This window comes from Anopheles darlingi, chromosome 2, assembly GCF_943734745.1.
Source record: "Anopheles darlingi chromosome 2, idAnoDarlMG_H_01, whole genome shotgun sequence".
NCBI lineage: Eukaryota > Metazoa > Arthropoda > Insecta > Diptera > Culicidae > Anopheles > Anopheles darlingi.
In genome coordinates, this window is record NC_064874.1 from 50,091,903 (window position 1) to 50,112,021 (window position 20,119).

A 20,119-nucleotide genomic window follows, 5' to 3' on the forward strand; every position below is an offset into this window, starting at 1 on the left:
GCCTGTGCATTAGTGCCTTTGGATAGGGTATGCTGCTTATCTTGCTCGTCGCGCCACCCTCCTTTGCAGAATTCGATCGATCCTCGTTATCTGCTTGTTCTTATCTAATATACGTTTTATCTCCTGGATCCGCCTGCCGCCCAATAGATTAATTAGTACTAGCGTCATTCGAACCGAGAAAAAGGAATGAAATCTCAGAATGTTATGAGCAGCTAAGCCGCGCTTTTAGCAGGAACTTTGTTCCCTGCGGAGACGAATGATAAGGATCGATTTCTGCAGGTCGTGCTGGGATTAGAGATAGAAATGTAATAATGAATGTCGCAGATGTAGGGATTGTTTTTTTACCTTGCTTGACTAACTAACTGAGAAACTAGCTGTGCCCTGTGAGCGTTGTTCCTCTTTGTAGGGGTACGAAGAGGCTTTTTTATGCGGTGAGAATTTGCATTAATTATGACCTTTTATCGCAGTAAATTGGTCCATCGGATTTAGCTATTTTACCCACTGAATTTTATTCTTCTGCTCAGCCAACCGAAGCTTATCCTGTTTCATGCGCGGTGCGACTATCATATCGTCATACAATATATGCATTGTAGCAATTGCAGGATTTCTTTTGGAACGCGGATAATGCACGAAGACAACATCTTAAGCTAGGTTCCATGTCTCAAGAGACGTATGTGCAGATTGGTAAAACAAAGCGTTAGTGATAAAGATTTCGCATGCGTTTTCTCTATTCTAAATGGACAGCAGCTCTTCTTGCTCAAAATAGAAACAGGCAGAGTGTTCTGGAGATTATTACAGCAATGCTACGGCCCCGTAAAAAGCGTGTAGAGCTTTTAACATCATAGCGACAATTTCGTCAATATCAAGCCTATTTTGGGATAAGAGACGGAGCTCTGTATCATCGTGATATGTCGTATGCAATCCTTCGTTCTAGATTCATCTTTCTTGTTAGGCATGATGCTGAATTTTGTCATTCATTATTCATCAGGATCTCTCCATTCCTCTAGGTTCCACACAAACAATTTATAGTTGGTTATTATTTTCGCATCATTGTTGTTGCATTTGAAAATTGATTTTGCTTCTTGGATACCAATTGAGTTTTACAATTTTACGATGCCCTTTGCCACGAATCTCACAAACTTAAGTGACGCTCTATCCAGAGAGATTAACGATTGACGTTATAAATCATAGTACGTAATTATTCATGTTATTTGCGGGTAAATGGAATTTCTAATACCTAGTTGATCATTCGGGGAGAAATATTGATCACTGTTATATTTACGTATTCACACGGTGAACGGTGAGCAATAAAGTTCTTCAATGGCACGAGAAATGTAACTCATGTTTTGCTAACAATCACTGGGAGTTCCGTTTACATTACGTGTCCGATAGTCACTTTGTCCGTTCGATACGTGGCCTCTTGTGGTGATGCATCGCGACCTTAGAGAAAGTCACCTAACAACGACTATTGTAGGACAGCGGCCGGTACCATGTTATCCGGTAGACGGTAAGAAGGATCGAGCGCAGATTGCAGGTGGACGGAATGGACGTTTCTCTGAATCAGTGTCGCTATCGCGAACCGGCAGGTGGAATTAGAAAAGAGGGACATTCGTTTTCTTTACGGCAGCAGCAGCAGCATCATCACCACTGCGTTCAGCTGCAGCTTGTTGCCGATTGTAAATGATCAGCGGCCTTATTGTTCCGATCAATCGATCGGCAATCGGCAAAGCTAGCTGAGGTGATGAGCACCATCGGGGTGAAGCTTATCACTCTCACTCTCGCGCTCTTTCTCCACGCGCGCGCTCTCTTGCACTTTGTGTGGCCCACGAAGGATGCCGTTTCTCTCGTTTCTCTTATCGCTTATCGCGGTTGACAAAGGCGAACGCCATTGCGCGCCTTCGAGCCCCGGCCAGCATGTTCGAGATCGACGGTGAAGGGGGTGAATCAGACTGCTCCTTCCTCTGACCTGCTGCTGCCGCCAATGCCACCTTGGAAAGTACAATGCGTAACATCATCGTCCGGTGAACACTGAGCTGTGCTGCGCCACGACGAACACATACGACGCGCTGCGTGTTATCAGCTTCCCGGCTAGCCCTTAAGCTTGTCCCGTAGGTATTAGTACCGGCTGTGACACAGTCTGTTATTGTTGTGTCTCTTTGCGGGACACGGGCATTGCTACCAATAGGGGAGAAGGTGGAGCTGTTGGTGGTGCGGTTGTCCGTGGTATGAGCGAGCTTTACGTACGAAGAAGATGATGTGCTGACGATGCTGATGTGTAAAGCAACCGTCATGTGTGCTCGTAAGCCCATTGTACGATGCGATTCGCGAAAACGACGACCGCGGTCACTTTGTGTCTCTCCATTACGACGGCATTGTGGCGCACGGGTGGCTCCTCCACCCTCTCCTGTCCCCTTTCGGGGTGGCAGTCAGCTGTGTGCGTGTGGGGTTGATCGGCGCCGGGGGTGGTTTCGGGGCGGTAGAGTATTGTAATTCCCTTTGAGCACGGGGCAGCAGCACCAACACAGCAACCCACCATCATCACCGAGCCACTGACAGCGAGAGAAGCGGCCGCAACACCGCGAATGAGATGAGATTGCGAACAAAATCATCGTGTAGTGTTCGCGGTGCCGGCAGTCGTTGACTTTTCTAGCGCCGGCCATGGTCGAATGGTCGGAAGCGTCAAGGCGTTGTGGGAACAAGAACAACGATCATTCGTGCGATTTGTGTTCATCACTGTCGGTGGTGATGGTGGTGTATTGTCGCGCTGATCTACTTTTCTGCCCGCGACTGCCTGGAACTTACGTAGAGAATTCCTTCTAGACAGCACTAGAGAAAGCGATCTTCATTGATGCTGCGAAGTAGCGAACACTGATCACGCGAGGTTCACGAGAACGGGCGCGGTGGTAGGGTGCGGCCGCGCGCGCGTCCCGTTGTAGTGTTCTGTGGAACGATAGGGAAAGAGTGTTTGATACATGTTTTGTTATTTTTAACATTGGACCAGTGCCATACCCCAATCACGATCGCGACCTGCGAGAAAAGGGAAAGCATTATACCACCCTCGTTTGTCCTGTCCGTCAAAAAAACACGAATCCTTGTGTCGCGGTGTGTCGGCGCAGTGAGCGTTATCGGGAAGCTTTTCGATCAAGTAAAGAAAGCAAAGTTCCTCACATACTGCTGGCAGCCTTCAACGAACCTCCTCCTACCAGAAGCACGTAAACATATGCGATCGTGCCGCTCTAAACAACGCAAGGGTGGTTCAGTGCACGCTGCTGACTGTCGATCGCTGAACGAAAGGACATTGCGAGAGATAGAGAGATAGAGAGAGAAAGTGAGGACCACAGACAGTGAGAGTTAGTGCGTTGTGTGTATGTTGTGAATAGAAGAAAAGCACGAAAAGCTCGCCGAAAATGTTGGGAATTGTGGAATGTCTAGTGTTTCTGTGCGTTGTTGGATATCTGTTCAAAAGTCAGAGGTAAATGAAATGGATTAGAATGAGTGAGAAGGCGGTGAGGTGGCGAGATCGGATGCTGCGGTTGTTGCGTTGTCTACTGTTGGTTGGATCGTCGATCGCGTCGATGCGATCATGCGATGGGATGTACGATCACGTCCCCCCCCCCCGTATCGGTTCATTGCCAACTGTCGTGTCCGTGCCACGAGCACGAACGTTATCAACCGAGTCCCGACTTCCAGACGTGACCTCTGGCCGGCTGGTGCTGGTGGCCGGCTGCTCCACTTGTGTTCAATACACTTGGGTTCCATACCGCATACCGGCAGATGCTTCGCTGCGTACTTTGCTACGACGATGGGGTATCACTTCACTCGATCGCGGCATCGCCCCGTTCCGTCGATCAGCAGATCAGAGGGGAAGGGCAGGGGAGGAAGGTCCAGAAATCAAGATTTCGATTGATTTGATCGCGAATGCAGCCTCTGCAGATCGATTGATTGTGACTGCAGATTCGCAGCGATCTATCGATCAGTTCTGGTTGGGAAGCTTGTGTTTCCAGAAGGTGGTCATCAGGGCGATCCTGTGTGACCATGGGTTTACGGCTGCTGGGGCTGCCGTTGCAGCGTATCAAGGCAAAACGGTAGCATTGACACAACTACTACGTGACGTTTCTGTTCCGCGTGGCCCAAAGACGGGTTGGAATCCGTTCACAGTCTAAGACGTACACGATAGCATCGCACGCGCGCACTAGCTAGCTAGCTAGCATGTTGGCTGATTAATTCCAAGTTCGTGCAATGGATCGGCCTTTAAGTGAAGCTGAATAACGCACTTAATGCGCGAGCAATTGTTGTTCCGGTATCGTCCCTCAACTCGATGCGTGGGGTCCCCCTTCTGGGTATTACCGCGGTTGCGTGGGATTGACCGCCGTGCTCCGTTTGTTCGCACAAAGTGTCCACGGTGCCAGGCTAATGGCAGCCCCGTTTTGAAGACGAATGGTGAGGTCGAACGACAAGAGTGTGTGGCTTCGTGATAATAATTTTGATTGGATTTGGACCTCGCCATACCGATGAACGTATTGCTTATCTGTTCGCCCATTACTCAATCGCTGTGTGATTGCATTGTTCTCACACCCATCTTGCAAAAGGATCGTGTCGTGATAGAGGGATCGTGATATCAGTTCGCTAAACTGTGCAGAAAGCTATCGGCATACAGGCGGTTCAGTTCTCTTACCAAATGCATTCGACTTCTGGTGAAAATAATGTTTCGCTATACACACTCGCGTGTACACATCGCTGCACTAGATCTAATTGCATTCTATTAGCACGTATCCTCCGACATCTGTCCGTTACCCCATCGCATACCTGCCCGGCTTTTAGCCCCGTTGGCTACGTATCAAAATAGACTCAATGATTCACACACTCAGGAACGATGCACGATGCACGATGCAACTTCCACGCATTTCATCGACGGTTTTGCAGTTTTGTAGTTGTGCGCACTGCCCCAGCGCCGCCGCGGTCTTTGCGGTACGATCTGGCGATGCAGCACGTGTCTGAGCACGCCTGTTCCACTGGGGCCTCGATCGACCGACCGACCGACCGATCGATCGAAGGAGTGGCGTGTTTCCGATTATAGCTTAGCAGCACCACCCGCGATCGCATTGTTTCTGGTTTGTGTCGAAACAACGAGCACGCGTTTTCGCTAAGTCAACATTAATCGCGGTGTACGATCGATGTGGAGGCGAGGTTTGGTTTGGTTTGGTTTTGGGAGTGATCACGGATCGATAGACGTTCGATTGCCCTCTAGCGCGTCAAGGCTCAGTGCTCCATTCATTCCATGAGCGAGGCGATCGTTATGGAAGTGACAATGGATCACCGAACGTTCTGTATTCGTGGACTGATCGATCGCTATCACGTATAAAAAAAGAGGTTCAAATAGGTCCTGCTGAACATGCTGAGAAAAAGGCTAGTGGCTTTTCAGTTGTGGATGGCTGATTGCGCCAGCGTTCGCTAGAATTATCACAAATAATGATTCGATTGATTAGTGCACAGTACGGACATATTTACAGTGACCGGCATAAATAGAGGCCCAGTAGCATCGCTTTCTTATTATCATTCGCAAAATCAGAATGTATAATCGATTTGTTTAAAATTCAACTGCTTAAATTACGATATTTCATTTTGTGTGGTTTGTGTTAACTTTCAAAAGTAATCATAACAAAATTTTATTTGGATTAAAATAATAATCCTCCACATTTCTAAAAGAACGGAGCTTGATAAGTCTCGAAATTGATCTATTTAATCGCCAATATGATCTACGTTTGTCCTCAAACCCCTATTTTAGACCCCGTTTAGTGTTGTTTAATAGCGGGGAATTTTTTTTGGGCATTTATTTATTTATTTATTTATTTATTTAAAAAAATGAATAAAAAAGGTAATAAACAAAATCAAGGACAGCTACAAAATACCCTTCCGCGGGATAAGGCTCGTTTCGTGTAACCGCAGGATAATGAGTGTATACAGCTCAAACTCAAATGTTAGTATACAGACAACTCAAATGGGCGCAGATGACCCGTTAATGGGCAGCTATCAAACAATAACCTAAGTGGTGAGACGGCCGAGAGGATAAGCAGCGCGTTATACAGTTTGGGAGGTTGTTACTATTGAACCAATCAAGTTGTGAGGTTGCGGAAGCAATGTCTTGAATTGCAATATTTTAGCCTTTCACATTTTATTCACTTGTGGATATGCATTAATGATCGGATGAATGATTTCGATGGGCTATAGCGTTTAATTAATATTTTCTTTATGTTTATCATAAAATCAACTGTAAGAACTACAGTTTTCACAGTATGACAAACAATGCATTCGAAAAGAGATAATGGGGAATATAACCATACGATGGGGTTTTATTTATGCCGTTCACTGTAGGGCGATGTCCGTTGGCGAGATGGGTTACGGAGAAATACGATTCAGTCATAGACGATAGAGCCGCACCTGCATGTCAACAGGTCGATAACTGTACGACGGAATTCCTTGACATGACCTTGACACGGGGTATCGCAAAGGATCACCATTATCGGTGTATTGATTACAGAGCGCAAGGGATTGAACAAGGATTTTGGCGTTGATCATACCGGTCTTAGCGACTAGATAATAAGTCCGCCCCATTCAAGCGTCATATGTCATTAGGCTGAATCACTCAGAAACAGTCCCGTGTGGACTTTGACTACTCAATGCGCAAAGCGTTTCGTTCTTTTTTTTTATCAGTCTCCAAGCGCAATCTCGATGATAGTTAATCCTCATTCCGTGCAAAGTTCACATCACTGTCTGTTGTTGCGGTAGCTGCGCTTGACACACGAGTGCTTACACTTGTGCCCACCATCTTCACCGTCTGTTCAATGGAGCAGGGGGAAGGCAGAGCGGGGGGCACTCTCACAAAAGGTGTTTGTCGTTTGTTTACCGATAACGCATATCTGTTAATCACGGATGGTGGAGTGCTTATCGTATCGAAACCAAGCGAGCGTATGTTTTGGCCAATATGCACTTGAAAGAGCTATAAAGTTGGGTATTAGATTGGGTTACGCGATGAGGTCCGATCTGCCCGATTGCTAATAACTGAAGTACCTCAAAAGTGTTTACCTACAATGTCTAAGCAATGACAAAGTTCCTTCCCTTCGGTGGCACTTTGCTGCTCTATAATCGTAAACCTCTATTCCATTGTTTTTTTTCTTTTCGTGTCGCTTTTAGGGCAAACGATATGGTGGACGTCATATCAAATCGCATTCAGGAGGCGTACGGGTCGATCCGGATGCCGAATGTGTTTAGTTCTTCCACCGCCAACAACCGAAATAATATTTACGCGCCTGTAACCCGCCATGAAGCGGAACGGCAACAACGACAGCGCTCCAAGGACTGTGATCAGCGGGTACGTATCCAACGCTTAGTTTTGGCATTCTTCAGCACTTTAACACTCCTCTGATGCACATAAGCAAACATGCACAAACTATGCAGCATACTCTCTCTGTCTCTCTCTGTTCATTAGAATGTGGCCTGTGGCTGCTGGTGGTTGTAGAATGTTAAACATTTCTATGCATTTTAATTACCTTACGCTACGAGGATTGGTGTTGGATTGGATTTGAAGGTGCCCTTCTATTCTAACGCTTTAATTGTTTTTTTTTTATTATTATTTTCTCGTGTTTTCCCCAAATCATTCCGTACACAATTCCTACCTGTACAAAAAATGGCCACAAATCGCATTCGGATGCACGATGCACGCATTAAATGTAAAAAAAAACGACACAACGACCGACCCGATCTATCTTCGCTATTCTGGAATTTCCCGTTCGGCCTAACTAGGCACGTCAGCAGAAGCTGTTTCAGATAAAGGACACACCGATTGCGCACGTTGAACCAGAACAGCCCAAAATTCCGGGCTTCGCATGCTCCACCTGTTCGCCGACAGAAAGTGTAAGTTTGGGCACGACCGATCATCACTTTCATCCCAACCATCACTTCGATTGCTAGGTTTGAGAATTAACAGGGATGATCATGTCGGGGGCTTAAATTATGAAACGTGTGATACAAAACAGCCATTTCATCGAATGCAATATCTAAGGTTTAATCATACTCCGCCAAACTTTCATGTGACCAGCTACTAAGAGCATTGTTGTTTTCCTTGAATATTTGGATTTATAATAGCTATTCGAGGAACTAGGCACAGTCCTGTATTGCCAGAACAACAACAAAAAATCATAAGTTAGCAAAAAGATAAAGAAGATCTTGCACAATGTTAATGTTAGATACTAGCATGATACGGATACCATACACTCCATATCCTCAATTGGATCGTATGATTTCCATGCTCAGAATCTAAATTCTGCTCAATTCCGGAGCAGCGATTCCCAATACATCGGAAAGCATTGAAAAAAATGATAAACACAGATCAATCAACAAATCGGTTGAGAAATGATACGGTATTCCGGCTTAAAATAAGAAAAACGACTTGCCTTCGATCGTTACTTCTTTATATTAATTTAGTGCGATTCTTACTAGTCCAACTTTTCTCTTCAGCTGATTTGCGTTCAAAGGGTTCAGGATTAAGTGTTTCGATACCGTCTAATTCTTCTGAATTACCACTATTCAGGTATTCGCTACCACAGTAACATTGTGACTAATGCATTGCCAGCACACGAAATTCGTGAAGATAACATTATGTGTGATTCAAATTAATAAAATTACATGTGTTTCATTTTATACTCTCCACCATCTAACAATTACTAACATTGTATTGTACATTTGATCGTAACTACTAGAGTATATATACTCTTCCTAACAGCTTTTTCTAACATCATTCTTGATATCTATCTTATCTGATGCGAATGAGCTTATATCTATTTGAAACACAGCCCCACTAGCACTATGCTCTTGTACATTTGTGAGCTAGTATTCGGATCAGCCCTTCAGCACTCGCTAGTGTGTAGCTCTTTTGCGCGTAATCGCGCGTTTGATGGCGACGCTAGATTACGGGTCTACGTTCATTTACATTCTTAATACTCGCGCGCGATCATTTCGAGAGTAAGCTAGCCGCCAAGTGTTGGTAAGGAGATCCTCGCTCGCTCTCTCGCTCCCATCGTGAGTGTTGTTCTTCCACAAAATGCGGCGAATTGCGGCAGGAACGACCGAGGTGTGCCTGTGTGACACTACATCGGTCAGTGCGTTGTTCACGGTTGTCACGGGTTAAAGATCTATTTTTAACCCAATTCCGGTCATAGAAGTGATAGGTCCTTGGAAGTGATTTGCGAACTACTAACAGTGTTCGACTTTGAGAAGTTAGTTGGAACGTTTTCTCTGTCCGGAATCCATTCATCTATTTGGTTCACCCGCGAGGAAAGTGGCCTCTCTGCGATGAGCAGTGAGGTGGCGACCATTGGTGGAGGCTGGTCGTCTCCATGCGCGTTACCTAATCGCAATGGATATCATCGCATCTACGTACTTGATTCCGTTTGGGTACGGCATGGTGACCAATGTTATGAGTGTGACGAAATGGGATGAGGGAGGAATACAGGAAATCAATGGGCAGACGAATATTCGTGGATCCGCTAACTCTTTTCCTCATCTTTCGTATACAGCGTCCTCAGTTGGACCAGAATCAGCGGCGGCGTCATGCGATCGACATTTTGCGCGTCACAACACATGCCGGAGCACATTATGCTGCTACAAGGGGAACCGGTGCCTTCGATTGGGGTGTCTGGTGTACCCATCTGGCTCAGGCATTACGCGTGAAGCGCTTTCCCTATCCTCAGGTGGCCGGCGCAGTGCTACCGGATGAGCGTGTCCTAGAGGCACTAGAGACGACAGCGAAGGAAGCAACGAACGAGAAGCGTGCCGAGCTCGGACTCGCCGAGAACGATGAGAGCTTCGACGAGGACAGCTACTACAACGCTATCTACCGTAAACAGGAACAACGTGCACAGAAGGTAATTTGCTCTTAAGGCATATACGAGTAATGGCCGTGAAGATTGCAGTACTGATTGCATTGCATTTCTTCTGTGCTTTTCGATAGATCCTGGTCGGAATGCGCTCCAAGATCTCCAACCTGGTGTTACGCATTACGTCCTGGGTGTTGTACAAGCTGCTACCCTGCTTCATGTCCGGTGTGGCTGCCCATCCGGCGCAAGTGGAGATGATCAAGCGAGCGATCGAAAAGAATCCAGACGTTCCACTCATCTTCCTGCCGCTGCACCGTAGCCATCTGGATTACATTATGGTTAGCTTCATCCTGCTGAACAACGACATCAAGTGCCCGCTGGTGGCTGGAGGAGACAACCTGCGAATACCAGTGTTTGGGAGCATTCTTCGGTATGATGGAGCGTTCTTTATCAAGCGCAAGATTGACCCACTGACGGGCAAAAAGGATCACGTGTATCGGGCAATACTGCACACCTACCTCCAAAAATGTTTGACCGCTGGGCACAATGTGGAATTTTTCATCGAGGGAGGACGAACCAGAACGGGCAAACCGTGCATGCCGAAGGTAAGCGTTCCAGCGTTAATTTAGTTGTCGAGTCGTTATCAACTGAATATATCCTTCCCCCCCTCTAGAGCGGAATTCTGTCAGTGATTGTTGATGCGTACAACGATAAAAGCATCTCGGACGCACTGCTCGTTCCGGTGTCGATCAACTACGAGAAGCTGGTAGATGGAAACTTCGTGCGGGAACAGCTCGGTCAGAAGAAGATCCCCGAAAGCTTTGCGTCCGCGGCATCGGCCATCATGAAGGTACTGAAGGCACGCTACGGTTTGATGAGGATCGATTTCAATGAACCGTTTTCGCTCAGTGAGCTGGTCAAATCGTTGCGTACGTCCGATACTGCGCACAACTATACACCGGAAATGCGGTAGGTGGTCGATGTATAAGCGACTAAGAACGATTGAAGAAAATAACCGAAATTCTTTTGCTGATTCTTTTATTCCAGCCGGCTACAACACAAACCCTCGACGACCTCGCTCTTTGGAACGGATGTGGTCCAGGAGGAGCAAGATCAGCGACAACTGATCGACAACATTGCCCGGCACGTGGTGTATGATAGTGCGCGTGCCACTTCGGTAATGACAACGAATGCATTAGCCTTTCTGCTGCTGAATCGGTTCCGCGATGGTGCACCGCTCTCGCTGCTGGTGGAAGCGCTCGATGAGCTGCGGGCTGTGCTAGAAGGAACACGCGATCTCGGTTTCACGGGATCTTCCGAGGATGTGATACGGTATGCGGCTGATCTGCTCGGCCCTGGACTGGTGACGAAGGAGCTGCGTAATGGCCAAACGTTCATCAAACCAGTAACGATGATACCGAACGTGATCGAACTGTCGTACTACTCGAACTGTCTACTTCCACACTTTGCCCTCGAATCGATCATTGTCACTTGTGCCTGCTTCCTACGGCGTGAAGCGGAGAGAAACAAGGAAGGAGATGCGGAAGACGTAACGATTGGACACAATGCGTTATTGCAACTGTGTATCGAGTTCGCCGAGCTGCTGATGTACGAGTTTATCCTATGTAAACCGTGCCAAAAGCTAGAGAACGTGCTGGAAAACTCGCTCGAAGAGCTGTGCACCCGCAACATACTGAGCCAACTGAAGCAGGAGCTGACCGAGGATCAGCAGCGTGCACAACGGTTGTACCAGGCGATGGATGGTCTGGATGTGGACGATGAGCAGGATGATTTCTTTGACGAGAAGCCATCGTTCGAGGATGCCACCGAACGCGTACAATTCCCACCGGAAAAGCATTGCGATCGCATCGTACTACAATCGGTGCTCGCACCCTTCACTCACACCTACCGGGCAGTTGCAGCAACACTGAATCACCTGCTTGGGGACAATGCCATGGTTGAATCGGATTTCATTCGGCTGTGCATTAAAGAGATTAGTGCACGGGTCGAAGCAGGCGATTGCAAGTATGGTAAGCACCTCGAAGGAAGGCGGAGATTTGGCGTCGATGGAGCCGATTGTTTACGTCAAAACGTTCGTGTTTTTTTCCTTTTAGGTGAAAGCATATCGACCGATACGGTGCGAAACTGTCTGAAAGTGTTCGAGAAGCGATCGTACATCGAAACTACGAATAAGAATGGTGTTCGGTTGGTAACGTTACTGCCACCGTACGATTCGGCACCCGAAATCCAAAGCATACTGGAGCAGGTGGAGACATTTGTGCCCGTGTAATACGCACCAAGGGAAGAAGGACGGAGGTATGGCTAGAAAGGCGATGCTTGGCTTACTGAGCGTCGAGCAGTGCAGCGGGATTGATGTGGCGTGTTGCGTTACTATAGTTGTTCACCTGAAACCTGAGAGACTGTTGGCGTCGCTGCCGCTCCTCCAAATTGACAAATAAAACGCCCAAAGCATATACGCGAGAGTAACAATGCGGACCACCACCGTTAAAGAGGTAAGGGGGGATAGATAGAGAAAAAAAAGAGAGAAAGAGAGAGAGAGAGAGGGTGGGGAGTGTACCATTGTACCCCAGGACAAACATTCTGTTTCCAATTTATTCTGTTTAGTATATTATACGCTAGGATGTTCCTTTTTTGAAAACTTCTTTACCAGTAAAAGAGCGCTGTTCTGCTTATCCGACGTGAAACGTTTTTATGGCGCTGCATGATCGTTTTTGATCGTACCACGGGCTCCCGCGGGGGATTTGTGACTGTATAGGGTTAATATACTGAGCCTGGGTGTCGCGTAGCGAATTTGTATTGTTATCAAATTGTTCACGCATTATGCATCGAAGTCGAAACATGTGTTTAGAATTTATATAGAAAAGGAATAGAAGAAATCAATAAAGCGTTTGCTGCTGAAAGCATATCAGAACTAACCTACTGACCACTGGCTATCTTATCGTACGTGTATCGTTTTATATTGAAAGAATGTAAAAGCCATCTTAAATGCTTCATGTCGATTTTTGATAAGATCGATTCCCCAAATCATACCGCTGAATGGATTCAATCATGGTAAGAGAAGAATATCAATCATCGTAAAGATTTTTGTGCATTATATCCCATTGGCACGACCATAGACTTATGGTTGATTCGTTAAATTGTGAATTTCCCTCTCTATGTTAAAGCCTTAAATTCCAAAGATATGTTCTTGATTTCCTAATCACTTGAAGGCAATAATTGAGAACGAAAGAGGTGTTCATATTTTATTCCCAAGATGTTAAGTCCACATAAGTATGCGTCTCTATAGAACAAATTCAAACGGAACGTACTCAGTTTCAACCGTAGCGATTAAGGGCTGGGGTCGGACTCGTGCCTTCTGGATACGATGTACGATTAGCTCAAGCAAGAAAATGCATCCGGACAGTGCTAGCATCGAGAAGTAAAACACAAACAAAGGTGACAAATGGGCCATTGTGAAGACTATATAATCCCGCTCGATCGGATGTTCCTTGGTACGCTTCATCTTCATCAGCTGAACGACCGATTCGAGCTGATGCATGAAGCGATCGTTCATGCCCGCCTCGAGACAGGACACCACTATTGAATTAAACGTATCGATGAAAGGAGACGTCTTTGGGACGGCCATCGATTTGTAGAACTCGTAGATGGGTTTCGCAATGGGCCAGATTGCGTCCGGCTTGCCCGGAACCCAATGATAATTGCCCGCCAGCACGAGCGGTACGTACGCGTCCGAGATGAGCAGTGCCGAGTCCTGATCGATGATGATATTCTCGATAGCATCCCGCAACGAGGATGTGTTTTCCGTCGTTAACCTATCGGACAGCTGGGCGTACAGTGGGTTGTGCAACTGGGAGCCTTCGCTGCGCACAATGAGCTCATGGTAGTGCGACACCTTCAGCTTCAGCTCGGTCGCAAGCAACTGTTCCAGGCTGTTGATGTTGTTCACCAGCTGGTTGCTTGGGTGAAGGTAGCGTATTGTAACGGCTTGCCAGATCGGATATGATACGATGTTGTAGAGCAGAATACCTACGATTATCCAGCGTTTATGCGGTGCACGGGGTAAGCGGACTGATAGATTTAAAATTATACCCAGAAGGCTCATTACCTTCGCACCGTAGGTGTTCTTTTGTGTGTTTCGCGGCAAAGCCAACCGATAGTACAGGTAATCGAGCAGACAGATGATCATGGGGACACCGAATGATAGCACTATGTTGATTAGCATGTAGGCCACACTGAACGGATTGATAAAGACGAGCATCTTGTCGCGATTGCTGTAATAGTTGCGAGGCGTGAGAAAAACCAGCTTCTCCGTCGAAATGTAGTTCAGGTAGAGTAGATTGCGGGTATCGTACTTGTACATGATGCGTGAATTGGCTGCGAGATCGATCAGATTGTGTTCGATGAGACCGAGTGCTCCGACGGGAGTTCCGTTCTTGTGAATGTATCCGATTGAAAGCTCCAGCTCGTTGTTATGCAGCACCATGCTAAAGTTCATCTTGGTCTGCAAAGTCGACAGCACCTCCTGGTCAATATCGGTAATGCTTACCGCTCCGAGGATACAGTCGTAGGCTGACGAGGACCCATTACTGATGTGCATCGCGATGGATACCGGATATCCATTCAGATTACGGACCCGGTTTTTCACGAACTCCTTCAGCTGCCAGCCATAGGGCAATACTTCGAGTTCGTGCGTTAGCAGAGTGCAGTCCAAATCGGAGCGAACCGTTGGCTGCTCGAAGTCTATCGAGCCACGTGCAAACGCAGCTTTTATAAAGGGGTTAAATACACAACTATCTATGGTATCATTATCGCGGTGGTTCAGCACTATTAGCTGTAACAATCGGTACCGGTACCAGGCATCGTGGAATAGTTGAACTAGCTCCGTATCTGCCATCTCGTGCGTGATGAGCAGTATCTTCGCCCTTGGATTGTACCGCGAGAGGTAGGGAACGAACTGTACGGCAAGCTTTTCCATTCGACCAGCAGCGACGAAGCATTCGTTCATTGGATAGTCAAGTTGGTCTTTGATCTGTGCTTGAGACTGTTCTACCAAATGCTGGAAGCTAAAAGTGAGGTTTAGCCGCAAATTGTAAGAAGGTTTCGGTTCAGTGGGTAACAGCTAGTGCTAGTGTACTTACTGATGGAGGGTGAAGGTCTTCAGGAGCACCATCGGATTACGGAGACAGAAGGGTGAAACTATAGGAATCTCGACACTGGTTTCAATAACCGTAACGTCATGTCGATCCGTTAAAAAGTTCTCCAGAATTTGAGTCTCCATCGCTATGGTAGTCGAATGGCAGTCACGGTGACGCAGTACATCTAGTGACGCTAAAGTCCTGGACACAGCATACGCGAGCACTATCAGCACCAATACTTTCCACCAGCACTGCATGATCATCTTTGGTGGTTGGCCAATGCTCTAACACTGATTTTATGAGAAATGCAAAGCAAATAGACACCCAGGTGTTTATTGGCCGGTAATTAATCACCGCCGCAATGCTTACAACACGTTAAGAGACATTCGGTGAGCTACAACAACCGATGAAATTCAATTGATAATGCATGACGAACGTGGTCAACAGGAATTGATTGTGGATTCGATAGGCTGGATAAATTTAGTTACGAGCCGTAACTGTGGTGATCAATTTATTAATTACTATTTCTACCCAACTGTTCCACATTCAAATATTGATAAGTGTTGCTCTGCCCGTGCCTCGTAATTTGCTCTTTTTTATCGTTCTTGCTCTTAATCTAATAGTAATCAAACAGACCAAAACTCAAGAAGTACATCAATATCAGATAAGACAATAAGGATAATTTTTCGTTTCATCAGATATGTATCAAGTGTTGTGCTACCAGAGCATACAATGAAGTGAACGTTAAAGACTATCTGAAATTTTTATTACGGAGTTTGGTCATCGTGGAAGAAAAACGAATGGTTATGAGAATGTTATGAGCTATCATGTTATGACTATCTGTTAAATCTCTTCTTTGTTTGCCTCGGAGATAGTGGATGAGATGAGTAATTAATAACATGTGTTTGAAACGAACGCAAACAGAAATGTACGCCAAGCATGTTCTTTCCTTGTTTATGAAACCTAAGTAGAGAGTTTACGGTCTGGGTCGTCGTCTACCATTCCTATGATATACGAGGTATGTATTTTTTTCACTCTATTCACTTTTCCTTTTATTAACTGTGTTCTGGCTAAACCTATTGATTGATCGAATGTATTGCTTTTTCCGGTCTACAACTTCTACTGTTGGTTGAACGTTGTGCTATCCAATCGACACAGTACTTAACAGTGTTGCTCCTAACTGCGAGGATTCATATTCCCTTGAATAGTCACTCAAAACCATATCACATACTTCATTTGCAACATTACTTAAAAGAAATTATCTGTAAACATTGGACCCAATAAATTATTTTGAACCAATTAAATTTATCTAAATTTGATTCCTCTTTCACAAGCTGTATTTGATTCCTAACAAAAAAATCTTACAAGCCCACGGTCATCTGTTGGAAGCGGCATAAAGATGGAACCAAGACGTCGATTACGTTTTGAAGAACCGGTTCTGTGAGAAATCGAAAACTATAACATAACATCGACCAAATACGACACACTTCTATAACCTTAAACTAGTATTACTTCAACTTTTCTCATTTCAACAGTGAATCGACAAGCAATGAAAACTTTGGTCATTGATTGCCTCTTTTTGGTATTAAAGGAAGTTGATAGACTGTTAACGTAGAATGTTTATCTAGAATAATCTCTTTAATCTGCCGCCATCAAACTGTTAAAAAAGAAACCATATGATTTCGTTAAGGGCCATCATATGATGGTTTCAGGTATTATCCAAGCACCAAATAAGGCGATCCTCTCACTGGTTTAGCAATTAAATTCCGGGATATCCCACGACGGCTCCCATCACCCCTTTCCCTGCAATGTTAACCCTGGTCGGTTAATCGCCTCCGTGTTTACAAATGTAATGAACGAGTGGAGGTAATGGGACGAGCGAGTCTCAGTACTAGTGCAACCTCTTAAGATTCTCCTTTTAATACACCGACACGACAGAGAGCGTGCTTTCATCGGCGATTCGCACATTTCGTGGTTTCCGGTTTGTTGTGTTGTTCACGCGCCGTCCGGTTTGAGCCGAATCCGGTTGAACTTGTTCCAGGGATTACGATCGCAGAGGAAGAAGAACGATCGGCGGTTGAGCCACCGATTGCAACGAATGACAATATTCGATCGTCGACCGGAAAATCCAGCGATCACCCCTATAGGCCCCCAAGAGTATGGCTTCCTGCGAAGGCGAACGAACAAGAATGAATCTTGTTCATCTTGAAATTTTAAACTTCTTACCGGTGTCGCAAGCAGTCGTCCATTCATCGTTCGGTCGGGATCGGATGGAGCCGTGATAATCTACCTCGAAGGTTACGATCTTTCCGACGTTGCTTCAATCCCCGGTGGGACCGCAGTTGAAGCGTCGCCGTTAATCGGGCAGCACGCGCAAGTGATTCAAAACATCGGCGGCCATCATCATGTTCTCCTGGCGCTTCGTTTTGTCAATCGGTGTGCTGTTAGCGTTGGTGGCCGGAACTAAGAGCGAGGGAGTGTGTACGACACGATCAGCCAACCCGCAGCAAGGCCGTTGTGTGCCTGTTTCGAAATGTGCCCCGATAAAACAGCATCTGCTGCGCTTACAGTTCCGTGAGACCGACGATTATGTAGCGTTTCTGCGAGAGCGTGCTTGTGGCCATGGCAAGGATGGGGTAAGCTTAAACCAGCAGATCAAACGAACGGTAGCGTCGTGATCATGTTCTATGTGCCATTTGCAGACGCTCCATGTGTGCTGTACCGGGAAGCTGTCGAGCGGTGTTCGTCCCGAGCTATCGGATAATCCTGACGCAGCTAGCTGTCCAACGGATTGCACCCCGTTGGAGCACTGTCCGATGGTGTACGAGCGAAGTGCGGTCCTGCAGAAGCGCTACGATCGAAGATTGCATCGACTGTTGAAACGTAACTTTTGCCACGATGAAGCCGGCCAGCTGTACGTGTGTTGCGATCCGGAGCAGTTCACGAGTCCGGCCAGCATCGGAGCCCAGCTGGAGAAGCGTGTCAGCTGGCAGGCCTGCACTACACCGTTCGGTGATGAGGGAAAATGCGTACCACCGGCCCGCTGCTCGATGGTAGACGATCCGAACACGATCGCTTCCGAGCTGGAAGCGTTCATGGTTGGCTGCGATCCGGTGATGGAGCAGCCACATCTCTGCTGTACCGACGGGCTGCTGATCTACGATCAGGAGATGGGCCAAGAGTGTGAAACTAAGGCTGGGTTGTCGGGAGTCTGTTCGGAGGCGGAACGGTGCCTGGATTTTATCGAATCCACCGAGAAGGATGTGTACGTCCGGAACAACTGGTGCTACACTAATCTACAGCAAGTGGACTATCTTTGCTGTGCTAGCGACCGCATCAAGGAAGGTACGAATCAAATGTGTGACCTTTTGTGACATCGCGTGTTATCAGCAGCGAGCGTAACGGACCACGTCCATGTTTTTTGTGTTGTGCTTTGCAGCACCAGCCGTCGAATTCGGCGTGCGTGCTGGTGAGAACGCGCCGGAATGTACCACACCGATGAATCGACCGGGGCTGTGTGTCCCTTTGGCTGAATGCACTCCGGTGTCGCGGTTATTGCGACAAATATCGGCGCGCGGAACCGCACCGACGGCTGACGAGACAATGTTTCTGCGTAGTTCTGTCTGTACCGCACCGACTGGGGTAGGTGATGGGTAACTGTGAAAAGCGGGACCATTAGCTAGATAATATGCTGTTAAGTTAACAATGTTAATTGTTTGGTGTAGAATTTGAAGCTATCCTTAGTATTCGGTACTTACGTTTATGGCATTGCCAATGAAAAACTACAAAAGCCGCTACTTTCCTCACTTTCTTCTCAGGCATCGGGATATCATGTTTGTTGCGATGCAACGACAGTTCAGACGGCATCTACAACCGCAGCACCAACTCGCGTTGCTACTACTGCAGCACCAGCATCTCCTTTGCTCAATCATCCAAACATTCGTCTGTTTGACCGCAACGCGTGTGGTGTACCGGCAACGGTCAATAAGATCGCCTTCGGACAGAAGGCCCGATTGTTCCAGTATCCCTGGATGGCAATGATCATCTATATGTCCGCCGGGGTCGAGAGTGCGAATTGTGCCGGTACCATCATCAATAACCGTTACGTGCTCACGGCAGCCCACTGTATCGATGGCCAGATGGAGCGCTTGTATGTATTGTGGTAGTGAGGTTTCTCGTCGAAAACATTTTTTTAATCTGTTTCTTCCCACTGCAGATTGTACGTAAGAATTGGGGAATTCGACACTCGGACCGATCCCGACTGTGAAGATGATTCCTGTGCCGCTCCGATTCAACGGTACGGTGTCACAGAGTCCCGCTTTCATCCCAACTTTTCTCGTATCGTCCGTTCCGGGCACGACATCGGATTGTTAAGGCTTAATCGTACAATCGACTTCAGCACGGGAGACGTTTCACCAGTCTGTCTCCCATTCACGACCGGGTTGATGGGGTTCGATCCGACGATGTACTGGATTACTGGCTGGGGACTTACGGAACGGTTAGAGATTAGCCCCGTACTGCTGCAGGCGCGCATCCCTTCCGTGGCGTGTAGTTTGTCGAACTATGCAATCTGTGCCGGATTCGGCAATGCCACGCTGCACTGTGAGGGCGACTCTGGTGGGCCTATGAAGGCGCAGGTGCCAGAGTACAACTTCCGCTACGTCCAGTACGGTGTGATCTCGGCTGGACCGCGCTGTGGTGCCTCCGGTGTGCCTGGTATCAGTTCCCGTGTTTCTTATTTCGTACAGTGGATACTTGATAATATGAGAGAATAAAAAAACAAATCTTTTACTATACTAGCTGGTAGCTTCTTTATCTTTGACTACTTTTCTTCTTCAGTCCCACATCAATAAGCGCGGTGCTGAAGCGTGCGATTGGCTTAAGCCAAAAGCTGTTCGGTCGCTGCTCGGCGCAGCTTAAGTAGAAGCTTTGGCGTTGAAAGCTTTTCGAAGCTTCGGGTGGTTGATACTAAAAGTAAAAAGTATCCACCGAGATTCAGCAGGATGCTAGCCGTTCAATATTCATGGAAGCAAGCGACTAACGGACACGGCGAGAGGATTGGGTCCAACAGACATCCCTAAACGTGTGGAA

The 20,119-nt window shown here is 46.9% G+C and overlaps 3 protein-coding genes across 10 annotated transcripts in view; 2 read left to right on the top strand and 1 right to left on the bottom strand.

The window, feature by feature from the left end:
* LOC125952596 (glycerol-3-phosphate acyltransferase 1, mitochondrial) overlaps nucleotides 1–12,811 on the top strand; it is a 13,898-nt gene extending 1,087 nt beyond the window's left edge. The window contains exons 1-8 of one of the 8 annotated variants that reach the window (XM_049682157.1): nucleotides 2,618–3,472; nucleotides 7,192–7,369; nucleotides 7,801–7,911; nucleotides 9,573–9,920; nucleotides 10,007–10,477; nucleotides 10,546–10,841; nucleotides 10,920–11,902; nucleotides 11,987–12,811. In XM_049682157.1, coding sequence (XP_049538114.1) covers nucleotides 3,408–3,472; nucleotides 7,192–7,369; nucleotides 7,801–7,911; nucleotides 9,573–9,920; nucleotides 10,007–10,477; nucleotides 10,546–10,841; nucleotides 10,920–11,902; nucleotides 11,987–12,162 — 2,628 coding nt within the window. In that variant the 5' untranslated portion in view covers nucleotides 2,618–3,407 and the 3' untranslated portion in view covers nucleotides 12,163–12,811. Of the gene's footprint in view, nucleotides 1–2,617; nucleotides 3,473–4,020; nucleotides 4,086–5,087; nucleotides 5,166–5,231; nucleotides 5,407–5,946; nucleotides 5,978–7,191; nucleotides 7,370–7,800; nucleotides 7,912–8,452; nucleotides 9,451–9,572; nucleotides 9,921–10,006; nucleotides 10,478–10,545; nucleotides 10,842–10,919; nucleotides 11,903–11,986 lie in introns of those variants that run through there. The other 7 variants (XM_049682158.1, XM_049682162.1, XM_049682159.1 and 4 more) reach the window with 7 other exon arrangements.
* Nucleotides 12,812–13,173: 362 nt separating this feature from the next.
* Nucleotides 13,174–15,171, bottom strand: LOC125959293 (uncharacterized). Its single transcript, XM_049692112.1, has 2 exons — nucleotides 15,032–15,171; nucleotides 13,174–14,956 (listed from the first exon to the last, which is right to left on the bottom strand). Exons 1-2 carry the CDS (start codon nucleotides 15,169–15,171, stop codon nucleotides 13,174–13,176), a joined length of 1,923 nt encoding a protein of 640 aa, XP_049548069.1.
* Nucleotides 15,172–17,276: 2,105 nt separating this feature from the next.
* Nucleotides 17,277–19,803, top strand: LOC125952616 (phenoloxidase-activating enzyme 1-like). Its single transcript, XM_049682207.1, has 5 exons — nucleotides 17,277–17,664; nucleotides 17,731–18,373; nucleotides 18,468–18,670; nucleotides 18,847–19,178; nucleotides 19,245–19,803. The coding sequence occupies exons 1-5, from the start codon at nucleotides 17,434–17,436 to the stop codon at nucleotides 19,801–19,803; spliced, it is 1,968 nt and encodes a 655-aa protein (XP_049538164.1). The 5' UTR covers nucleotides 17,277–17,433.
* Nucleotides 19,804–20,119: the final 316 nt, after the last annotated feature.